General features: G+C 41.2%; 1 protein-coding gene across 2 annotated transcripts in view; it reads right to left on the reverse strand.

The window, feature by feature from the left end:
• The window catches only part of LOC124311011 (ras-GEF domain-containing family member 1B-like), a 55,030-nt gene that overhangs the window by 26,132 nt on the left and 8,395 nt on the right, over window positions 1-20,503 (reverse strand). Inside the window, exons 1-5 of one of the 2 annotated variants that reach the window (XM_046775244.1) lie at window positions 9,284-9,440; window positions 5,641-5,755; window positions 5,311-5,447; window positions 4,971-5,064; window positions 4,705-4,755 (exon numbers count right to left, since the gene is read on the reverse strand). In XM_046775244.1, the coding sequence (XP_046631200.1) occupies window positions 4,705-4,755; window positions 4,971-5,064; window positions 5,311-5,447; window positions 5,641-5,754 (396 nt within the window). In that variant the 5' untranslated portion in view covers window position 5,755; window positions 9,284-9,440. Of the gene's footprint in view, window positions 1-4,704; window positions 4,756-4,970; window positions 5,065-5,310; window positions 5,448-5,640; window positions 5,756-9,283; window positions 9,441-20,503 lie in introns of those variants that run through there. The other variant, XM_046775243.1, reaches the window with a different exon arrangement.

The following is a 20,503-nucleotide window of genomic DNA, read 5'->3' on the forward strand; positions in this document are numbered from 1 at the left end:
TTTGGTGCGGGCAGGGCGTCGTGACGACGTCGGCGCCGTTTCATAACCGATTGCAACGGTCAAGCACGGCAGCAGCCCCGGCTGTTTGTGTGCCCCCCCCCCCCCCCCATGAACGAGCGTACACATACACATTGTATGGAGGTATACACTGCCATCCATCACCTGGGCAGAAGGCTTTTTTTTATTTTTTGGCCATTCTCTCAAACCCACCGAGGGACCTTGGGTTAGATATTGTACGGCGCCTTCCATTATTATATTCACCATTCAAAACGCGCGGTATAATAATGGCCATCCCATTCTGCCCGGCTCTTTTGTGTTTCGATGGATGGAAAAAATCCGCACCGCAGCGCGGGGTCGAGTCTTGACGTTCTAATACAAACATCATCCAACCGGGGGTTGGAAATTAAATTAAAAATAAAAAGAACTTGATGAAAATTGATAAGCCAATGCGAGTCTTTTACTAAGCGCGGACACGACTAGCAGCCATAACTGTTAATGACCGGCCGGGCCAAACGACAATGGGACACACACACACACACATGGAAAAACAAGGCTTTCTCTTTTTCTCATTTGGGGGCCATAGTAACGACGTCGACTATAGGGACCGTGAGAGACGCAAATGTCGCTAGAGTTTAGTGTTGTAGACTAGAAGGGCGGGGGACGAGTATAGGATCCATCCAGCTACTGTTTACGAGTTTTCCAGTAGTATAACACCACCACCACCAGGGGAAACGAAATACACACACACAGAGCCAACGATCTCATTTCTTGGCTTTCAAAAGAATCAAATAAAAAGGGAAGACCCCTTTTCCCCTTCGCACATTTCACGGTTTGTGTGTGTCCTAAAACTACCGGCTGTTACGGAGGACTCAGTGTTTTATAGAGTGGCCTGGTGTCGGATAGATAAAACGTAGGAAGAAAAAGGGAAAAAGTTGAGCGGAAATTGAACGATTCCTTACGGGGTATTAAGAGGCAAGGCATAGTATAAAATGTGCAGTTCCCAGTTATTCCGTTCCCCCATAGAGTCGAAGTGAAATGGCCCGAAGAAGAAGCGATAAACTATAAATATTTCACATGAAAAATTCTGATTATTTATCCGGAGGGACTCTCTTGTGTGTGTGTGTGTGTGTGTCTGGGAGGGTTTTTATACATTCGTTAGATTTCTTGATTCCTACTATCCCGACTTCAACATTCATTTTGGTACGCGCCACTGACCGCGTCGCCTCTAGACTTTTTCGTGAATTTATTTTAAATCATTAACTTGTGTGCATTTCTCTTTTTGATTTGTCGAAAGAAGAAGAAATAGAGAAAAATATATAGCAGAAACGAGATTATTTTAATTTCACCCGACGGATCGCCCCATTGAGACATACCCCTCCCATAAATTAATGGCGAGATGTTGTGTAATGTAATGATGTACAGTCAACGCCGTTAACCATAATTCTCTATCCTCCTATTCTCTCGTGGAAAAAATATTATGCGCGCACGTATATTATAAGCAATGTGTTGGCAGGGCTCATAACACATCGGCGTGTATATCTTTCGCCCCGGCCGGGCCGGGCCTGGCCTGCTGGCCGGCCGATGAATTATTCATCAAAATCCGGCAGCAGACCAAGAGTCACGCCATGATATTTATTTATACAGCCATCCACATCACTCAGATTGAGTGTGTGAGTGTGTGTGTTGTCCAGGGATAAGTAGGATATGTGTGTAGTGTACATGTATATGCTGTGCAAGTCTATAAAGTCCCCCCCCCCCCCGGACGACGTACGAAACGATTGGATGGAAACACGCAAACTTCACGGCCGAACGCGAAAAAATAAACCGGAATGAATTACCCGTGAGCTGTTGGACATGTATATGATGGGGCGCACGAAAAGATGGAGGGTGTCAATGGATTCCCTTTAAGGACACGCAAACGATGAGTTATGTACACAGCGGCGGTCGACCGGTCTCTCTCTCGACGTCGTTAACCGACAACAAATGAGGACGACTTGGTGTGATGGTACCGCGTGACACCTCCGACTGGGTCCCCCCTTTTTTTATTTATCGGAATGATGCGATGGAAATCAGAAATGTTTCAAAAGGATTTCAGTTGGTGCAGAAGAAGAAAAAGAAGAAGAAGAAGGAACCTGATATTTTATTCAGAAATATTTCTATCCTCGTCCCATTTTTCATTTCCGCGTGATGGATTATGTATTAGAGGGTTTGGTGAGCGTACGCCAGCTAGGACCTTTACCGTGGCGTTTATAGTTATGTGCATAATCGCATTACGAAACGTGTACAATCGGCGACTTTCACCGAATTCATTATTATTGTTTTGTTTTTGTTTTGTTTTTGCGGGTGGCCATTTATTCTTTCCGCCTTTAAGGGGGGACCCCGGTCGTTGTTTTTTTTTTTTTTTAAAGGGAAACACGACCCGCATATCTGATTTCAATTGTTGGGTAAGAAAAATCAACGCAACAACACGAAGAAAACACAAAGCCGCAGACGAGTTACACACACACTTGGTCCTTTCGTGATTTTCTATTAAAAAAGAGAAGCGAAGCCAATTTTGTTAAAAAATTTTCTTTTTCGAAAAGCTTTTGTTCGCAGCGCTCTATGGCTCTATACACGTTCGTTATTTTACATTCAAAACGTCAAAGAGTCTTACTATCCGGTAGTTTGTGGGCTCCCGTGCCATGGCCTCTTACACCGTAGGGCGTCGTCGTTTATAACAAACAAAAAACGTGCAACAAAGATGGTGTGATCGAAATTGGGTAAAAAGAAAAAGAAAAAAGAGATTACACGATACGGCGGTAGCAGCTAGACACACACACAAACACAGCTCGACTACCGGACGTGTGCTTGTTGCGTATAATTAGAATCAATTTCTCTCCTCGATACTCTGTTGTTCGGAAAAATAGAGGAGGCTCTCATTCAAAAACTTTGTTTCTTTTTCTCTCTCTATACATAATAGCGCGAAACCAATTGACGGACAATTTCCAAATGGAAACTTGTACACGCACACGCAAAGCCTTTTTTTTTTTTTTTCGAGACCGAGAGTAGTAGCTGGTGAGCTGCCTGCCCATGGGGCACGGCATATAACATACGACTGGAAAAGGTGTGGTAATGTTCATGAGAACTCCTTGGCCTGTCCCGCAGAGTGTCCGAATAAGGAGCCCACCAGCAGTTCATTACAATCGCGCAATATTCTCTCTCTTAAGACTATTTTTCTTCTTCTTCTTCTTTCTGTCCCGCTTGTTTCTTCAACACCAAACGGGGGAAAGAAAGAAAGAAAAAAAGAGGGAACATATCCACGGCGGGTTGGTATGCCAGTCTACTTTGCATACGCAATGAACGATTCGTTAACTCGCTTTAAAATCCATCCGACTATACAAGGGCCGATCTCTTGTGTGTGCGCGCGCTAACTTGAATTTCAGACTCTTCGAGAATATCCGATAACCCGCGCAAAATAAAGTCGAGGGGAGATTTTCAAGTCGAGAGATTTGACCAATAAATATCCGATATCTTTATCTCTTCCAAGCCATAAGACTGATGGATTCTCCCGTGTTCGAAACGAGAGAGAGAGAGAGATATCCATTCTATTAATATCAACGTCTCCTTATCGAAGAAGAGACTTTTAAATTTAAAAAAAGAAAAAGAAAGAGGAGACAGTTTTCGCGATTCGTTTCGTTTCCTCTCTCTCTCTACCCAAAAATAAGAATCACCCACACTCGAATGGTGATAGACTCTACGGTGTAATAGGGTCGGAGACAGGAATCCGAAACAAATAAGAAAACGCCGTTGCTGTGGCTGGGTGTCCATAACAAACAAGAAATGGGAAAAGAACGAAAATTAAAAAAAAAAACCTAAAAATGTCAGACGTGGTGAGCATTCAACGGAGACGGCTATGCCACATTCGGTCAGTCAGTTCTTCAGTCTTCTTCTTTTTTTTTACTCTACTCTCAACTATTCAAATTAGATAAGCCAAGCACGTAGTACAGAGAGAAAGAGAGAGGAAGAAAAAACAAAAATTGAAGGGGCTGGAACCCCCCGCCGCTGCCGCCAGTCGGCGTGATGGAACGCGACGAAACTAACGGCCGCTTGCCCGCTTCTGCTGCTTAATCCACCCACAGAAGCAAATATGGGCTCGGTCTTTGAAAAGATTCTCGTGTCCCTTTCTCTCTCTAGAAATGCCCGCGTGCCCGACAGTCTAGCCCTCCCCATAGATGCAGGTAGAGGGGAGTGAGTACCGTACGGTGGTGCCATGTGTCTGTGTTTGTCTCGCACACACACAAGATAAGATGCAACAGGATTGATGGGCTTTTTTCTCATCTTTTTCTTACTTGGAAAGAAGAGTCGCAAACGAAAATGCCGCCTTTTTTATCTCGTCAAATTCCTTCTCGACGCCATCTACCAGTGCAACTTTTAACAAATACAAACAAATTCGATGTTGTTTGAATTTTCGAAAAATTCCCGCTTAGCCACACGCCATCTATGAACGAGAAATTCAATCGTGAAGTTGCTCTCCAGTTCACATTCAAACGGCTAGGTGGCGAAGCGGAGCTCACGCAGACTTATTTTTCCCAAATCGAAATTGAATTGATGGCAATAACGGCGCCATCAAATCGAGCGAATAACGACAACAGCAAATAAAAAAAAAAGGAGGGAAGACATTTGAATAATTTTGAATGGATCGATGGATGGTGTCTATTGACTTACCCGAGCCTTGGGCGTCTGTCTGAGACCGATAGCCGGCTGGCTGCGACCGCTCTGTATATCAAAAGGAAGAACATATAAGATACAATCAGAAAAGAGGGTTGGGTGAATGAATTGAAAATGCCAAAAGTCATTAGAATAAATCAGAAAATGGAAATCAAGTCATTTTAGAACTTTTCTCCGGTTTTTTATACATTTCTACGCATCAGCAGTGGATACTGGATAGTATAGTTAGCCATATAACGTTATGTGGATTGTATTGTAAATACCTTGCCGCAGCCGCGGGTGTTGGAACTGCGCAGAGCGCCAATACAAGTTTGGCGGTACTCTTGCTCCAGGTGATCGTACTGCGATTGGATTCTCCTGTTAGGGCATCCACACCAAACACCATCCCGCCCGGCCAAAGAAGAAGAAGTCGAAAAGACACAAAAATTAGAATAACCATACACAATATATGCGCAGTGCTGGATAAAAGCAAAGTCATTCAGGGTAATCAATTCCACGTTTCGACTCCCGCAGGGAGTAACGAGGGAAAGAGAGACGGTCCATTTTTGAACGGAAAATAATCGAAATATAAGCCACACACACATATAAAAAAAGGCAACTTACGAAATGGCCAAGATGAGCTCGTGTTGTTGGCGCTCTTTGGCTTTTAACGAGCCGGCTTCTCGATTCAAAGCTCCGCGCAATTCACGCTGCAGTACGCTTAATTTTCGGCGCTCACCTTCCAGCAGCAGACTCGTTACCTATTTTTTTATTTTTTTGTTTTGTTTTTGTTTGAAAGATCGTGAAAAAAGAAAGTATAAGTACAATTCCGATTTTCCATGAGAAGAGATGATCGAGTACCATCAAAACAATTTCAAAGAACACAACAAAAAAAGTGAAAATTAAAGAAGAAGAAAAAGAAGATGCTAATGAATATTTAATGGGTCTTCTTACCTCCAATTGAACGCCAAACAAATCTCTGGTCCGGTCAGGATCCCGAGGTTTCTCGATGTTATTTTTCTCGGCGGCTTTCACCTCGACGTCCGTTGTCATTTGGATCACTCTCATTCTGAAATATTCAAAGTTAAAAAATGAAAGAAACGTTAGACGGCGAGATATAACAAAGTTAAATCATAAGATAAGATAAAAAGCTATGACGTCATTTAATGGGGGGGGGGGAGGATAAAAAAAACCAACAAAAATTTCACGCCGTTTTCTTTCATTCGATTGGGCGCAACCAGATAATTTTTCTCAAACGTTTTCTGTTTTGTTTAACGCATTTTTTTGTAACACACACAGCAGATAATCGTTGAAAAAGATCAAGGATCACTGGCTATATCAATCATTCCATAAAAAAACACGGTAGGGGGGTGGAGTAGCTGAAAAGTATCGAAACTTTGGCCGAAAAAACACGGGCAACAATCCAGAGCTACCTCTACTATTAAAATACACACCCGGATTCGGAAACATTCTTTTTGGGTTTTTGTTGATTTACAAGGATAAACATATTTATTTCCCCTGCAGAGTCAGCAGCAGCAGCAGGTTGCTGTTGTTTTCTTTTTTCACCTGAGCTGCTGAAAAACCTACAACACATTTTGGCTGTGTATTGTAAAGATTTTTTTTATTTCAAACGAAAGTCGACACGCCAATCTCTCCCCGTACGTCCGTGAAAATAAAAAACAGAAAAAAAAAACTGCTGGAGAGATGAAGAAGAAGAAAAACAAAAATATAAGCTCGTAAAGATTTGAAAAATAAGGAGACTATAATGCGCGCTAGCTGGCGATAGTTTATTCGCTCCTACTAGAGGAGAGCTGGCTGCTGCTACTACTACTACTACCATTTCGGTAGATACTCATGCGGTCTGAATAAGTAATGCGCGGATGGCCATGGCGACCGACCGAGTCTCCCCCCTTTAGAAAAAAGAAAACAAACGAATAGAACACAAATAAATAAAATAAGCCAACATACAGCAAAGACCCCTCTCTGCTTTTATACGTATCCGACGAGAGTGAAAAGCACCGCTGGGTCGGAACGGACGGATGAGATAACTAAACAAAAGCAGATATTCTTTTTCTTTCTTTTTTTTTGGCCCCAATGTACAGCACGGACACGAAAATGTGTAGAGACAAGAAGAAATGGCGGCCGGGCGGGTTTTCGGCGGAAGCTGATTCAGAGGAGAACTGAGGAAACTGTTGCGAGAGATTCGGCCGACCGTAATCGCACTATACACACAACACCTCGCGGAGCCGGGCGATAAGACGCGGACCAAGGGAGTGGAGAGAGAGCCCTAGTTCCTTGTTATTGTGTGACCAAGGCAAAAAGGACCAGGAAGCGTGTACACTCTGCGTGTACCCATATTTTTCTGTTGGTTTCTAACGGATCTCTGACGTCTATCCAACACCAAGTGCTGGATCATCATTCATTACGCTTGGCCGGCGGACGGAAACCCAGGGCGTCCTACTCTGCGATCGAGCGCAACAACAACATGAAAAAAACAACAAACAACATGGCATGCCAATCCCGGTGGAATGAAAAAAAAAGGAGGGACACAAAAAATAGGGACATACAAGGTTGTCGGTTTAGACTGGACAAGAAACTCTTGACCAAATGAACAAATAAATGAATAATGAGCGCGGGATGTGAATGTGAGTGTTGAGATTGTGTCTAGAGCCCTCAATTTTTTGTTTCTCTCTCCTTTGGCTGTGTGACGCCAATTTTACAGATGTTGGGCGTATGTGTTTAATGGAGGCGATAACATTTGTTTCAATTAGAGTGTCCTCTAACGTCACGAACGACCCAGAAAAACACCAACAGCCGCTTGAGTGATGATGAATTTGGGTGAAACGAGATCTGGGGCTCTCATTCATCCGAAATTCGATACGCACAAAAAGGATGACGCAAAAGTCCCATATTACTGGTGCAAAACGCGTCCAACTGATTATCGGGTTCGAACAGCACGTCCAGGGTCGACAGCCGAAAAAGCAACAAAAAATTTTTGTTTTCAATAGCGATATGACTGGAATAACTGGGAAAGTGAGTCATTTTCGTAATGTTATATGGTCGGCCAAAGCGGAAGAGAAGAATAACAAACAACAACAAAAAAAAAAACATAAAATATAAATCCAATCAGTCTATGAAGTCACCAGTGGACAGCTGGGAACGTGATCGAGAGCTTAGTCTAAATGTCAACATTAGGGCGGGTGGTCACGAGGCGAGCTGAAATCCCCCTGATCTTTCAAACATGAAATTCCAACAACGCCAAACATGTTTGTTCTTTTTTTTAAAGGAAAAGGATTTTTCGGCAAAGGAATCCCGTGAAACGGCTTCTTCACGCCTCTTTCTTTCTCTCTCGTGCAGCCAGTTAGAAAAATGTAGTCCAATAGAGCGAAATGATTCCAGGGTTAGACGTGCATTCTTTTCCTTTTTATTTATTTCTTTCCGAGTTTTTTATGTTTTGTAGAGATATGCGCGGACAGTTATTATATAGAAGGTGTACACGGTCAAATAATCCCGTTGGCCAAAAGTGCGCCAGCTATTCGTCCCCTCTCACTCCAATTGAAACCAACATATAACAGCGCAACAACAACAACAACAAAATGAAAATCATAAATGGAACGCCGACAAATATCCCCGAAAGGAGAAAAAAAAAATATTATCAAAAATAAGCCAAGACTTTCCCTTTTATTATTTCAACTATGGCGATGGAATTTTTATCCGACTGGACGACCGTTTCTCTTTGATGTCATTCAAAAATATCGTCAAACGACAAAACGACTGCCAGGAATTTCTTTTTCTTCTTTCTACCAGCGATGGGAATAAACAAGAAAACCAAAAAAAGAGAAAAAGAAGAAAACAAAACGGAGAGATAATATAATCAACTTTTTCGTTGTTGTTTGTTCGTATCGTTTCGTTTTGGGAACATTCACACGCCTTTCACCTCCTACCCATCTTGAATTTCGGTTCAAAAAACTGGAAAAAAAAAGAAACAAAACGAGTCAATTTCCGGCTCCTTCTCCCTTTTTTATTACTCGGCTGAGAGCAACAACAACAAAAAGAAATATTTTTCTGATTGGATTTAGATACGCAGATTGCATCAAATCACATCGGGTTCAACCCGCCCCAAACAGTTGAAATCCGAACTGCCGGAACATCCCACCTCCCCACCTCCTCCTATTTTTTGGGTGAAAAACAGCACTGGAATTATCTTCGCGTTAAGCAAAAAAATTATTTAGAAAAGAATAGCAGAGTGGCTTCCTTGTTGTCTATTTCCTTGGCTCGTTTTCTAACGGGATGCGAATAAGTCAGAAAAAGTGTATGTAGAGCTTCTCTTCTTCTTCTTCTCTTCCGACCATAAACATTACTCAACGGCACAAATATAAAAAAAGAGAAGAGCGGCGGCCACTCTTCCGAGAGACTGATCCGGATAATTTATGAATTGTTATGCACAACATTTTTCGACCAGTCGGGTCGTAGACCTCCTCCCTTCTCTTGTAACAACTGTATTAACGGGGTAAAACAACTAATGACACTAAGTATATAGAGATACCATGCTACTAACACATCCAGTGATGGTTGTTGTTGGAAAAACAAAACTCACCGCACTAATAACAATTCCAGTTAAGAAGAGAAAGAAAACAATTACGGCGTTTCTTTCTCCCCCGTAAGTCGTTTCGTCACTTGTTTTTTTGTTTTGAATGTAAGAAACTGTGAGTCACACCGGGATGGACAGGCGATGCGATGGCAACTGACAGCCAGTCCCAACGTGCGCTATACGTTTATACATATCGGTTGCGTGTATGTTGTGTGTACGTCTGTGTTTGTCACGTAGAGAGAAACAATCCACTCTGGGCAGCGATAAACGCCCGGCTGCACACACGAGACGACAAGCTCACACGAGTGACGTCAGGAGCGCACCAATTCGGGGACCTGTGTCCCTTTTTTTTTCTTCCCTATGAGCTCGAGAATAATATCGAACCATTCCACACACACCACCTGCGCTTTTCCTCGTTCCGGTCCCTACTGGTGCGCAGGCGCGCACGTGGATCCCGTGGGCCAGGAGGCACTATATAGATTCTCCAATGTCCAGCACCAGGGTTTTGGCCATTTCGTTCACGTGATTCTATTCAACTGCGTATGTACACGAGTCACAGAAGAAGAGACACGAGCCACATAGTTTCTTTTATTTTCTTTTTTGTTTTCAGGGCTCTCCCCCTCTCGTTTTTCTTTCTCACTTTTATTGGAATAATAATGTTCATTGAATCAAAATTCCTTTCGGTGCTCTGTAATCCACTCGAGCGGCTTTTATAGTGGACGGGCCTGACAGCCCTTCCACGGTCGATCGCCGTCCTCTGTTATTACACAATTTCACAAAGTCATCAAGAGTTTAATGGCGGATTGACAAGGACACTCGTGTGTCGTCGTGCAACATTTCAAGTTACAAAATAAAATTTAAAAAATAAAAATCCACTGGCTGATGTAGTCGAGAAATAAATCCTAAATATGGCGGCGTTTTGAATTCTCAGTTATTCCATCTACGGCGGGGGGGGGGGGGGACTCTAAACTAGCTATTAGAATATATTCCTTTTTTCTTTATTTCTTTCGTTACTTAGAGAAAGAAATAAAGAAAAAAAAAAGAGGATAACCTGTTTGGCTTCTCAACCGCCGTGTCCACTCATGAGGTCGCAAATATTTTCACGATTTCTCGTTATTTTTTTTCCAGACCTTTCACGACACGATTCGAAGGAGAGAGAGAGAAGCTGTTCTGATCAAGGCCCTTCTCGAAAAAATTATTCTTTCGACATCGTTGGGAATCCTAACCCGTCATTACGGCGATCAACAAGTCAAAGACTTTTTGTTCTTGATGGGCTAGACCACGAGAAAATACCCACCCAACGACGCATCTTCTTTTTTTTTTCACAAACATTATTTTTAAACACGAACTAACAGTAGCTCCCGAAAAAAAAAAAAAAATCGCATGATTGCCTTTAGAGTCCCGTCCTGCGTATGTGCGTGTGAAAACGGTTGGTATCCAGCCAAATAGAAACGGACAAACACGTATCGTGTATACAAAAGAAAAAAAAAGAAAGTGAGAGTAGTATATAGTAGCCGTTGATAGTCTCATTTTGATTCTTCGATATTTTTTTTTTGTTAACACGGGAGATTTGTTTCCATACTGGCTTATCACCCCCCTGTATTTTTTGGGTATTATTTATTATTGTAGTTATCATCGGTTTCTGGGCTCAAGAGCATGTGAATGTCGAATGAGAAATGGTGGAAGCGACTGACCAAGCGAAGAGCACGAAGTCCCGAGCGAGCGTGAGTATTTCTTTTTACACACAGGTAGAGGTGTAGATCCGCTTGGCGGGCAAAATGCTACACCGAGTGGAACATCAGTTCCGAAAAGGATTGGAGCAAGGGGGGAGCCACGCCCCAAAAAAATAATGCTGGCGGTTATTAGCGTGATAGGAGGCCGTCGGTATCCTTTTTTTCTTCTTTTTCTTCTAGAAGAATATAACAAATGGCAGGGGTTTTTGCCGATAAGGAAAAAAGAAAGAAAAAAAAAACAGATGGAGAAGGACACGATTCAAATCAACAGGTTACTCAACACTCCGGGATCCCATAGCGTCCGCCGCTGAGAGCATTCTCAAGGTAAGCGGCGTCGCGATTCTAGATTATCACGGTCAAATATCTACAGTCACGTTCCATGTAGTCAAGTCCGGCAAAAGGTCCGGCGGACAACGTGAAATACCCAAAAAGAAAAATCAGTATGACACCAAAATGGATAAGAGATAATGTAACCTTGGTGTTACTTCATACGACGTATACACACGTCTTTCTTAATTTTACAGCCATCATTTCCTACTGGATTTCTCACGCCCGCATGATCATTAGGGGGCGGTGTCGATCCGTTTGAACGTTTGAAGGACGAGCTGGGGGGCGAGATTACCATCTCGGTATAAAATATTTAACGAAACAAATGCTACCACTATCTCCGACTGCATGACTCAACCGAGAAACATGTAATCATCTTCCAACTCGGTAAAAATTGAAATTGATCCGGCATTAAAAATAAACAAGAGAAAATAATTAAAAAATATAGCAGCTTGAAACATTTCAACATTTTCTTTAGTGAGGACAGAAAACAATTTCGAACAAATGTTTCAGGACTCACGGTGCCAAATGTTTGTGGTATTGCGCAATCATCCTAATGAGCCCCCATTCCCAGCAAAATGGCTGATAAAACGGACCGGAGGCAACAACGAAAAAAAGGTGCTAAATCTCTAAAAATAGTGAAACAAGTGAGCGAAACAAGAACATTTGTTCTGTAATTTTCCATTTGTTTTTGAAAATACGATAGAAAAAAAAAATTGGGAATTGTGTTGTATACATACAACCAATTTAGTCGAAATGAGAGAAGCCACAAAGAAACAGAAAGAATGGGTATATATATAAGATTTACCGTAGTAGGGATTGCAATCACGCCTCTTCTGGTACGTATATAAACGACTACGGTCGTAAAAAAAGAAAAAAAAAGCTCTCTGATTGCGGAATCATCGGGATAACGATTATTGCGTTTGTACATATTCAAATCTCATTAAGGGCCCCATGCAAAAGAGTCGGGCTGGGCTTCGTGTGTTGTTGCCGCCCACGGAATTATTATTTTTTCTTCTTTTCTTTTATACTCCGGTCGTACCGCTGCGTGATGGAACATCATAGCATTGCCCATTTCTGTTTTCTTTTGACAAAAAAATTACGAAACAGAATCAGAGCGCGGGAAGGTGAAACGAAATAAATTGGAGAGACAAGGTGTTTTACAGTATAAGCGTTAATCTAAGGTGCGTAGTAGCAATTTTCACTGTCTGAAAATAGGAGCGAAAAAATTCAGGTTAATCCGGTCACTTTTTTATAATTTTCTGTTTCTTTTCCCACTTTACGGCTTTCTTCCTACTAGTTCTCCCAGCCATTTTGTTTGGGTTCTGTCTTATTTCTTCTTCTTCTAGTTTGGTTTTTCTTCCTTGGCAGTTCGCATATAAAAATTCTAAAAAAAGAAGACAAATTCTTTTTCCTGTTTCGTGCAAAATGGAAAGCCATGACGGTCTCTTAATGGTCACAAGACACGTTTCTCTCCTTATTCATCCGTACCTCACACACAAGTTTTTTTTCAAAAAGTTAAGAAATAGGTTTCTGAAGCTCTTTCTTCTCTTTCCAAACTGGAGAGAGAATTAGTGAGAAACATGGCGCGGGGAAGGACTTTGAAATCAACAAAAAGGACTAACAAGCTAAAATGAGAACAGACGACAATTGATGATGTAATATACTCGTTTCTGCGTTGTACGGGGAGGCGGAAGGCAAGACGAAAAATCATTGGGTCTCGAACTGGAGGTCGAACACAACTCCCTTTAAACAAAAAATCGGGCGCAGTTTTGTCGACAGTTGTTTTCTTATTTCTTTACCTTTTTTTCAAATTTTCTCCCACGATTGAAATAGAGACGAAAAAAAAAAAAGAATCACTAGCTTCATCATTCACGAAAAAAGAAATATAAGCTGTTTTGTTATTTTAGTTTTTTCTTCTTCTTCTTCTAGTTCCTTCCATGTGACGGGTTGGGGGTCAGGTGGAAAGGTCGTGTCGTTCCCCTCGTTTCCTCCTCCCATCGGTGTAATGTAGAGACAAGAAGGTATATAGACGAGCGTGAATCATTTCGAAACACGCAACACTTCTTTTTTTTTTTCTCTCCTTCTTCTTCTCCTGCCTCCCCTGTTTCAGCTCGCCCCCAGTCGAGTTTATGGCTCAATATAAAAAAAGAATCCCGGTTCTTAATCAATTGAAATGGCACCGATTAGGGTTGGTAGCCTCTTCAACCCCATTAAGACGAGTGAAATTTATATTAGACATCACAATACTCCCATCGAGGGAGCAAAGACCCGGGGCCTATTCCGTCAATTGATTCTTTATGATTTTCTTTTTTTCTCTTTCGCCAGACAAAAGAATAATAAAAGATAATCGATTGGCCACGAAAACAGTGATTGGATTTACCTATATGTCTGTCTGTCTGTGTGTGTATGTTTTTATAGACGAAACGTTTTGGAGTAGTAACGGATAACAAAAAAAAAAAAAAAAGGCGCGGTATTACAAACATATTCAAACGAAGGGAATCACCGCTATTTTTTTTATTTACTATTTCGACGATTTCGACATGATTAACTTTCGCCATTTCTTGTCTAAATACAAAAGAAAAATACCGAAATATTTTTGTTGTTGTTATCTTTCCCGATAGAATTTGTGGGTCATGTCGGTATTCCGCTACAACGATGATGTCCGACAATGAGCTCGTTAGGAGGTAAAGAATGTAACTAGGTATAGGGACAACGAGCTGAAAAAAATGTCGATTAGATAAGATTGGAAAAAGATGGCATAGAGAGAGAGAAAAAAGAAAAACCCGTTTTTGCGGCTGCCAAATGATGAAAAAGATTCCCGGGAAACACGAAAACAACAAGAGGAGATATGTACGATAGTATTTGTTGCGCCATTCAGGAGACGTTGTGTCGTCCCTGCACGCACGAAGAATTGTTCAGACACGAGAAAAAGAAGAAGAAGAAGAACCTGACTGACTGTTTAAGACGTGAACACATTTTTTTTCTTGCCGTTGTTGTTTGTGTGAGAGAGAAATGATCGAAGCAACCAAAAAATAAAAGGATGATGCTTTTTTAAGAAATCGTTTTATCTTCTTTTAAATTCTTTTTGCCAAAATGTTTAACCGAGAATAATGACGGCAGTAGACAACACACATACAACAACAACAATAACGAACCAAAACGGTTGGTCGTTTCTCTCCCCCGGCTGTGGTGCTTTACCACAAAATCAAGGATACATTTGATGTGGAATTACAATATTTAAATCAGAGAATTTACAATATACGGGCAATCGTAAAAGGATCTGGCCATTCTTTCTCCTTTCGGTTTCGTAGAAGATGCGACCGTGCCCATAGCTAGGATCAAGAGAGAAGAAGAAGAGCGATTATATGAATGGGCGATAGGCGGGCATTTGAATAATTCAAATGAAGAAGGAAAAGTCAACCGAGAGTCTCTTATATGGGTGGGATGGTCTTTTCCACCATCGATTCTTGTCGAACTCCCGAAAAAATTAAAAAGGGGAAAAAACACAGTACGTACAGCAACAGAAAGTGTTGGCAACCTTGGGAGGACCTACGTCACCTTCTCTCTCTCTCTCTCTCTAACTCTGGTTCGACTTTGTTGTGTCATTATTAATATTTCGTGAGCCCTTCTATTTCTTATCTGCGGTACATCCACCTCTGTACAGGTTTCAATCCAAATTCAGTTGATTTGACAACCTTTCAATTCACAACGAAAAAACAAAAAACATTTCGAGCAGAGATCAATCGATACTTTCACTTTGGATCATTCAGACCGAATTTAGCATAAAACGAATTTGAAAAAAAATGTTTTTATCGCTGGGCGCAAATCGTGCCTTGCATTTCAAGTAGATTCAGATCCGTTTGGGAAAGAAGCAAAAATTAGACACGAGAGAATTTCAGGTATGGAGGGAGGAAAACAACAACAACAACAACCGGAATAAAAAATAAAATAAAATAAAAAATCCGTTTCCTTTTCCTCCCCCGCAATAGTTCACCCCCTGTACAAGAAAAACCAAAAATTTGTCGTTATGAAAGAAAATGAAAAACCGGAAGGGAGTAGCCGGGAAAATTTGACATCATTCCCCCCTTTTCCATAGAGCCAGAAATCTAGAAACGAAATTTTCGTGTTTTTCGATGATTCTCATTCATCACGGGATATGCGACGACTTGATTGCAGGACACCAAGACTATTCAGCTCGAAACAATATGCCGTAGATATTCATAAAAATAAATCCGAGCCAACGGACTAGATAATTACATGCCAAAGCCCCTCCGAAACAAAAATTCTATTCAAATCAAGTGGGAGGAAAAAAGAAACAACACCAAAACAAAAAGGGGCCTTTCACAAAAATAACACACAGACCTTTCAAAATGATCTCGTTCAACAATAGGTGCACATACTTTATGGGTCTCATCGTTATTATCACCTGTAGCCCGGAATGGCGAACAAACGCGCGGGAGAGAAAGATAGGCGCGTGAATCGACCCAGTTCAAAACGGCGTGAAAGGAGGCGAGTGTTAATGGAGGAGGAGTAGGGGAAAAAAAAGGGAGGGGGTACCGGGACTGTCGAGACAGTTTGAATAATTGGCGGTCATCATTTCTTCTATTTTCTTTCGGGGGGGTTATATACAGAAATACAAAAATTCCGAAATGAAAGGGAAAATTTACGAGCCAAAGAAACAACATTGCTATAACAGTTTTCGCTTAGCTACGAGAGTCGAGAAATATAATAACGACATCTGCCAACGAGTCGAGAATTCTCCCGATTTGGACGGACTGCTGGTAAACTATTAGGAAAAATACGACGCCCGGACTGTTTTGTCTTGTTTTGTGCAGCGGCACTAAAGAAAACAAAAGAGATGTGCAGTTATATACCAGCGATGAAATGGCATTTGCTGGCCGCTGATGGAATGCGCTCGTCCCTTTTTTTTTAACTGTTATTATTATTATTATTTATCTTTCTGTTTCGCTCTTTTTTTTTTCTACAAATAAAATATTGTTATTTTAGAAAGTTGTGCCAAACGCAGAGAAAAACTTAACACTCGACCGGGCACGGCACCTCGGCAGAGAGTCACGTGACTGGGCACTTTTGTTGGACGTGGTCAACAACAAACAACAACGTACACAACTACACTCTTGTGTCCCGAGTGAAATCGAGGACGCCGTCACAGCAGTCCAGCAGCACCTGAAATGTGATTATTTTTTTTTCTGTCTTTCCTACTACTCTTTTTTCTTTCCCTGGCCGTTTTGTTGTTTAATTTTACTCTTCAACTCGGTTTTATTTTCATCAAAAATACGTTCGTTCTTCTCGTAACCTTAAATGGGAGAAGCTGTTAACGGGTCGTGAAGGGCCTCACAAATAGGCAAGAAACTATTTGTGTGCTCGGGAAAAAAAAACGGGCAGCCAAAAATAAAAGAAGAAAACGATTCGATACGTAGCCGAAAGGGATGATTTAAAAACAGAAAAATCAAAAGTGTCTAAGGCACTATGGCGTGTTATCCACTATCCTGACTGACACGAGGGATCAACAGCTTTTTGAGTGATATCGTCGATATTGCAGGGCCCCCCGAATGACGGATGTTTGTTTTCTCTCTCCCGTCTCTTCTCCTCGGCTATCAAAAAATAAAAAAAAAGAATTTTATATTTATGATTTTTGCACGTCATGGCTCTCTGTGTGTAATCCGTCATCATTTGATTGCCTGGCAACCTTGGGAATGAAATAACATCCACTTGGAAAAAACCGTACAACTTCTCTCAAATTAATGTATGCACAGAATGATTGGATAAAAGGCAGGGCACACAAACTCCTTCGATATCCGAAAACTTTTTTCTTTTGTTCTTCCTTTATCGGCGTATCTCCAATCGAAATAATAATCGATCATGCGCATCTGCCATATTTATTTCCTTTTCATTCTTTTCCAATATTTGCCACCAAAATTGTTCGTTCATTTTTCTTTTCCCATGGATTTTTGTTTTTATTGTAAATTCCCGTTCCTAGCGGCAGATGGTCACGCAGCTGGCATTGACAAAAATCCGATATGTACTATACACAGTACTTGTGTACAGCAATAAAAAAAAAATGAAAAACAAAAAAAACGAAGAGGGGGGTAGCACACAACGCGTTGTTCCATCTCTGATGAAGCTGGCAACATTTCAACAGGCCGATAAAATGTAATTGAAAAAAATTTACACACGACTATAAAGTAGACCACAGCTGACGCCGTTGGCGGAATCTTTACACGCCAATACCTCACACAACGAAAAACACACACACACACACGCATTTTCCACAAATTCCCACCTGCTGTGATAATATTACAAATAAAGAAGGAAGGGGGAAAAAACTCGTTAGCAGTGTGGGCGCCCTCAAATCTCATCAATTGTTTCCCTAAGTTTATTAACGCGGTCCACACAAAATTAGAGGCCAACCGAGAAAGAAAAAAATTGAGCCAACTAGTCGTCCACGTGTGCCGCATTACACAATCACACGTATATTCCAATTCCGCATACGCACACACAGGTGCGTCTGTCTAACTGTAGAAAATTTGAAGGGCAAGAGGGTGACCCTCGGGAGATATTACGCGGGCACCGGAGCACAAAATATATCAAACAGGAACCAGACGTAAATACGGAAATGTCAGCTGGGGGGAAAGAGAGAGAGAGATGGCGTGACGATAATGAGCTATTATGGAAAAGCCCATCATCACACACAGCAGCAGAAAGGAGAGAGAAGACGTCTTTGTCGAAAAAACGGACCCGAGACAACGAAAATCTGAGAATAATATGCGCAAAAAAATAAAAAAATAAAATAAAATAAATAATAAAATGGATGGTAGAATCGAGAGTCCCGGTTCAACGGACTGACGGTATTCTTTCTGAATAGATGTAAACTTTATTTCTTTCTTCTGTATGAATTAAAGCTAGTTAAAAGGGAGAGAGAGAGAGAGAGAGCCGGTCCACTTATAGAGTCAACGTGTGCCACTTGTTTGATATATACAACTGGACTGCCTGGGCGGTGTATATTACGGTACGTGCTTTTTTTTTCTTCATTGCGACCTACTAGTAGTTTATTCTCTTTCGACTCAACTTGACGTATAAATACAAATTCAAAGTCTGAAATTTTCTAAAGAATTACAATTCGTATTGTTGAATCTCCTTTTGATAACCAAAAAAATCAAAAAAAATCGGGAATTCAAGTGTCGATACACAAGAAAAGGGTATTCACACTGCCGGGGAAATTTTATGCGTGTACAGAAACCGAATCTGAAAATTTTCCCGCAGACCTCGAGGGCATCGGATTATACAGCAAGAAATGAAAGAAGTCATGAAAAAATATAAAAAAATCAAACGCGCTGCCTATTGATTCAAGTGTGTATACACCGAGACGACTGGTATACAATCAAGAAATGGCTACGTCACTGGAATAACAAAAAACCGCACGCTCCCCCCGCGCAGCTTTCGGTTTCTTATAGCTGTTAAAATAGCAAAAAATATTTTTTAATTCTTTTTCTTTCACGGTTCATAGAGAAGAAAGAAAGAAAAAAAGCTCCCGGACCGGAGCGATTCGACGTCACGTGGAATGTCACCATAGCGGCATTTTCGTGGATATTCTTCAGGCTATATCTAACCCGAGAAAACTTTCGACTTTTTTTCGCGCAGCAACATTGTGGATGAACGTGAGAGTTGTACTAATAATTTGAAAAAATACAAAATAAAAAAAGGCCCAGCAAAAAGGACCCTCAAAAGACACGCCCGCTCCGGCAACGAATGAATGGACAATCCGTTTGATGTGACCATTGCCGAAACACTCTCAACAGGAGGGCTACAGCTACACCATGGCGGTTGGCAGTCGGTATAAAATCAAGAGAGAAAAAAAAAAAATAAATCTATCTCTATTTAAACAAACAAATAGAAAGTAGCGCCCAACAACGGCATTTTATTTTATTTTTTTTTTGGCGTCGTTGCTAACGTCCATCGTTGATTTCCTTTAAATTGGCTTAAACATATTTGTGTGTGTGTGTGTCTGGTTTTCTTTTCGGTTTCGACGGTCAACAACAAGCAAAGGGAACAAACTCTAAGTAAGTGGGCTTAAGAGAAACTCATGTCGTGTGCCCATCCGAAATTTCTCTACCGGGAGAGACGGTGGAAGAAAAAAATTAAATTTCCCGTGCGCTCGTGATATTTGTGTGTTCTCTTCAAACAAACGCTATCACGTCACATGATGCAAGAAATGGCAAGACGGAAGAGAAGCCGAGTACCAAGAAAAAAAAGTGAGAGAAACGCATCAACTAAGTGACCTAATTCACTTGAACATCACCGACGGCCCTTTTATGTTTTTCTCGTTCTTTCTCTCTTTTCTCCTTAAGCTTTTATAGGAAAGAAAAAAAATAATGCCAGCTGGCATCAAGATCTACTACAAGACATTCGCTCGGCGACCTGTTATATCTACGCGCGGACACTCTACAAGATGAGAGAAAGAAGAAAAAACCAGACACTTTTTTGGTGTTGTCTGGATTAAGAAATTGAAAATTTTGTTTTTTGTTTTTGTTGTTTTCCCTTTTTTGAACTCTCTTCCTGGTGTGGAGAAAGAAACCAAAAATCGTCGCAACACATATTACACGTAGTAGTACCAATTTTCTCTTATAAACCATTCAGCGGAGGGATCATTCTTTGAATTGTCACGTTTTCAACTCTCCTTTTTTTTCTACTCTTCTATTCTTTATATGTGCCTTCTTTTCCCCCCTTGTGAGGCCACTCCCGGGTTTCCATCGTCGACAACTTCCCCGCCGCCGACATAAAATAATGATACTCTCGACTTCTATTGTATTAAGTGGAGGAGGAGGAAGGGGGGGGGGATAAATATACCACACACACAAAAACATTTCAGGGAGGGAAGCAACTTGCCATCTCTTCTTCCAACAGTTTCCCCCCTCACTTTTTTTTTGGGAGAGATATCATTGCTGGGCCCTGTGGCTTTTTGAAAGTCGAAAAAGCGTTTCAAATTTGAATTTCCCGCCCAGACGACTAATGATTGATACGAAAGAAAATTGAAATCTTTCCTCCTTCTTTCTCTTTCATTCAATCAACAAAGAGAGAGAGAGAAAGAGACGAAGAAATGACGTAAATTTACACAAAGAAAATAATAAAATAAAAAAAAGACGAT

The sequence above is a fragment of the Daphnia pulicaria genome, chromosome 8 (assembly GCF_021234035.1).
Source record: "Daphnia pulicaria isolate SC F1-1A chromosome 8, SC_F0-13Bv2, whole genome shotgun sequence".
In the NCBI taxonomy this organism is placed as follows: Eukaryota; Metazoa; Arthropoda; class Branchiopoda; order Diplostraca; family Daphniidae; genus Daphnia; species Daphnia pulicaria.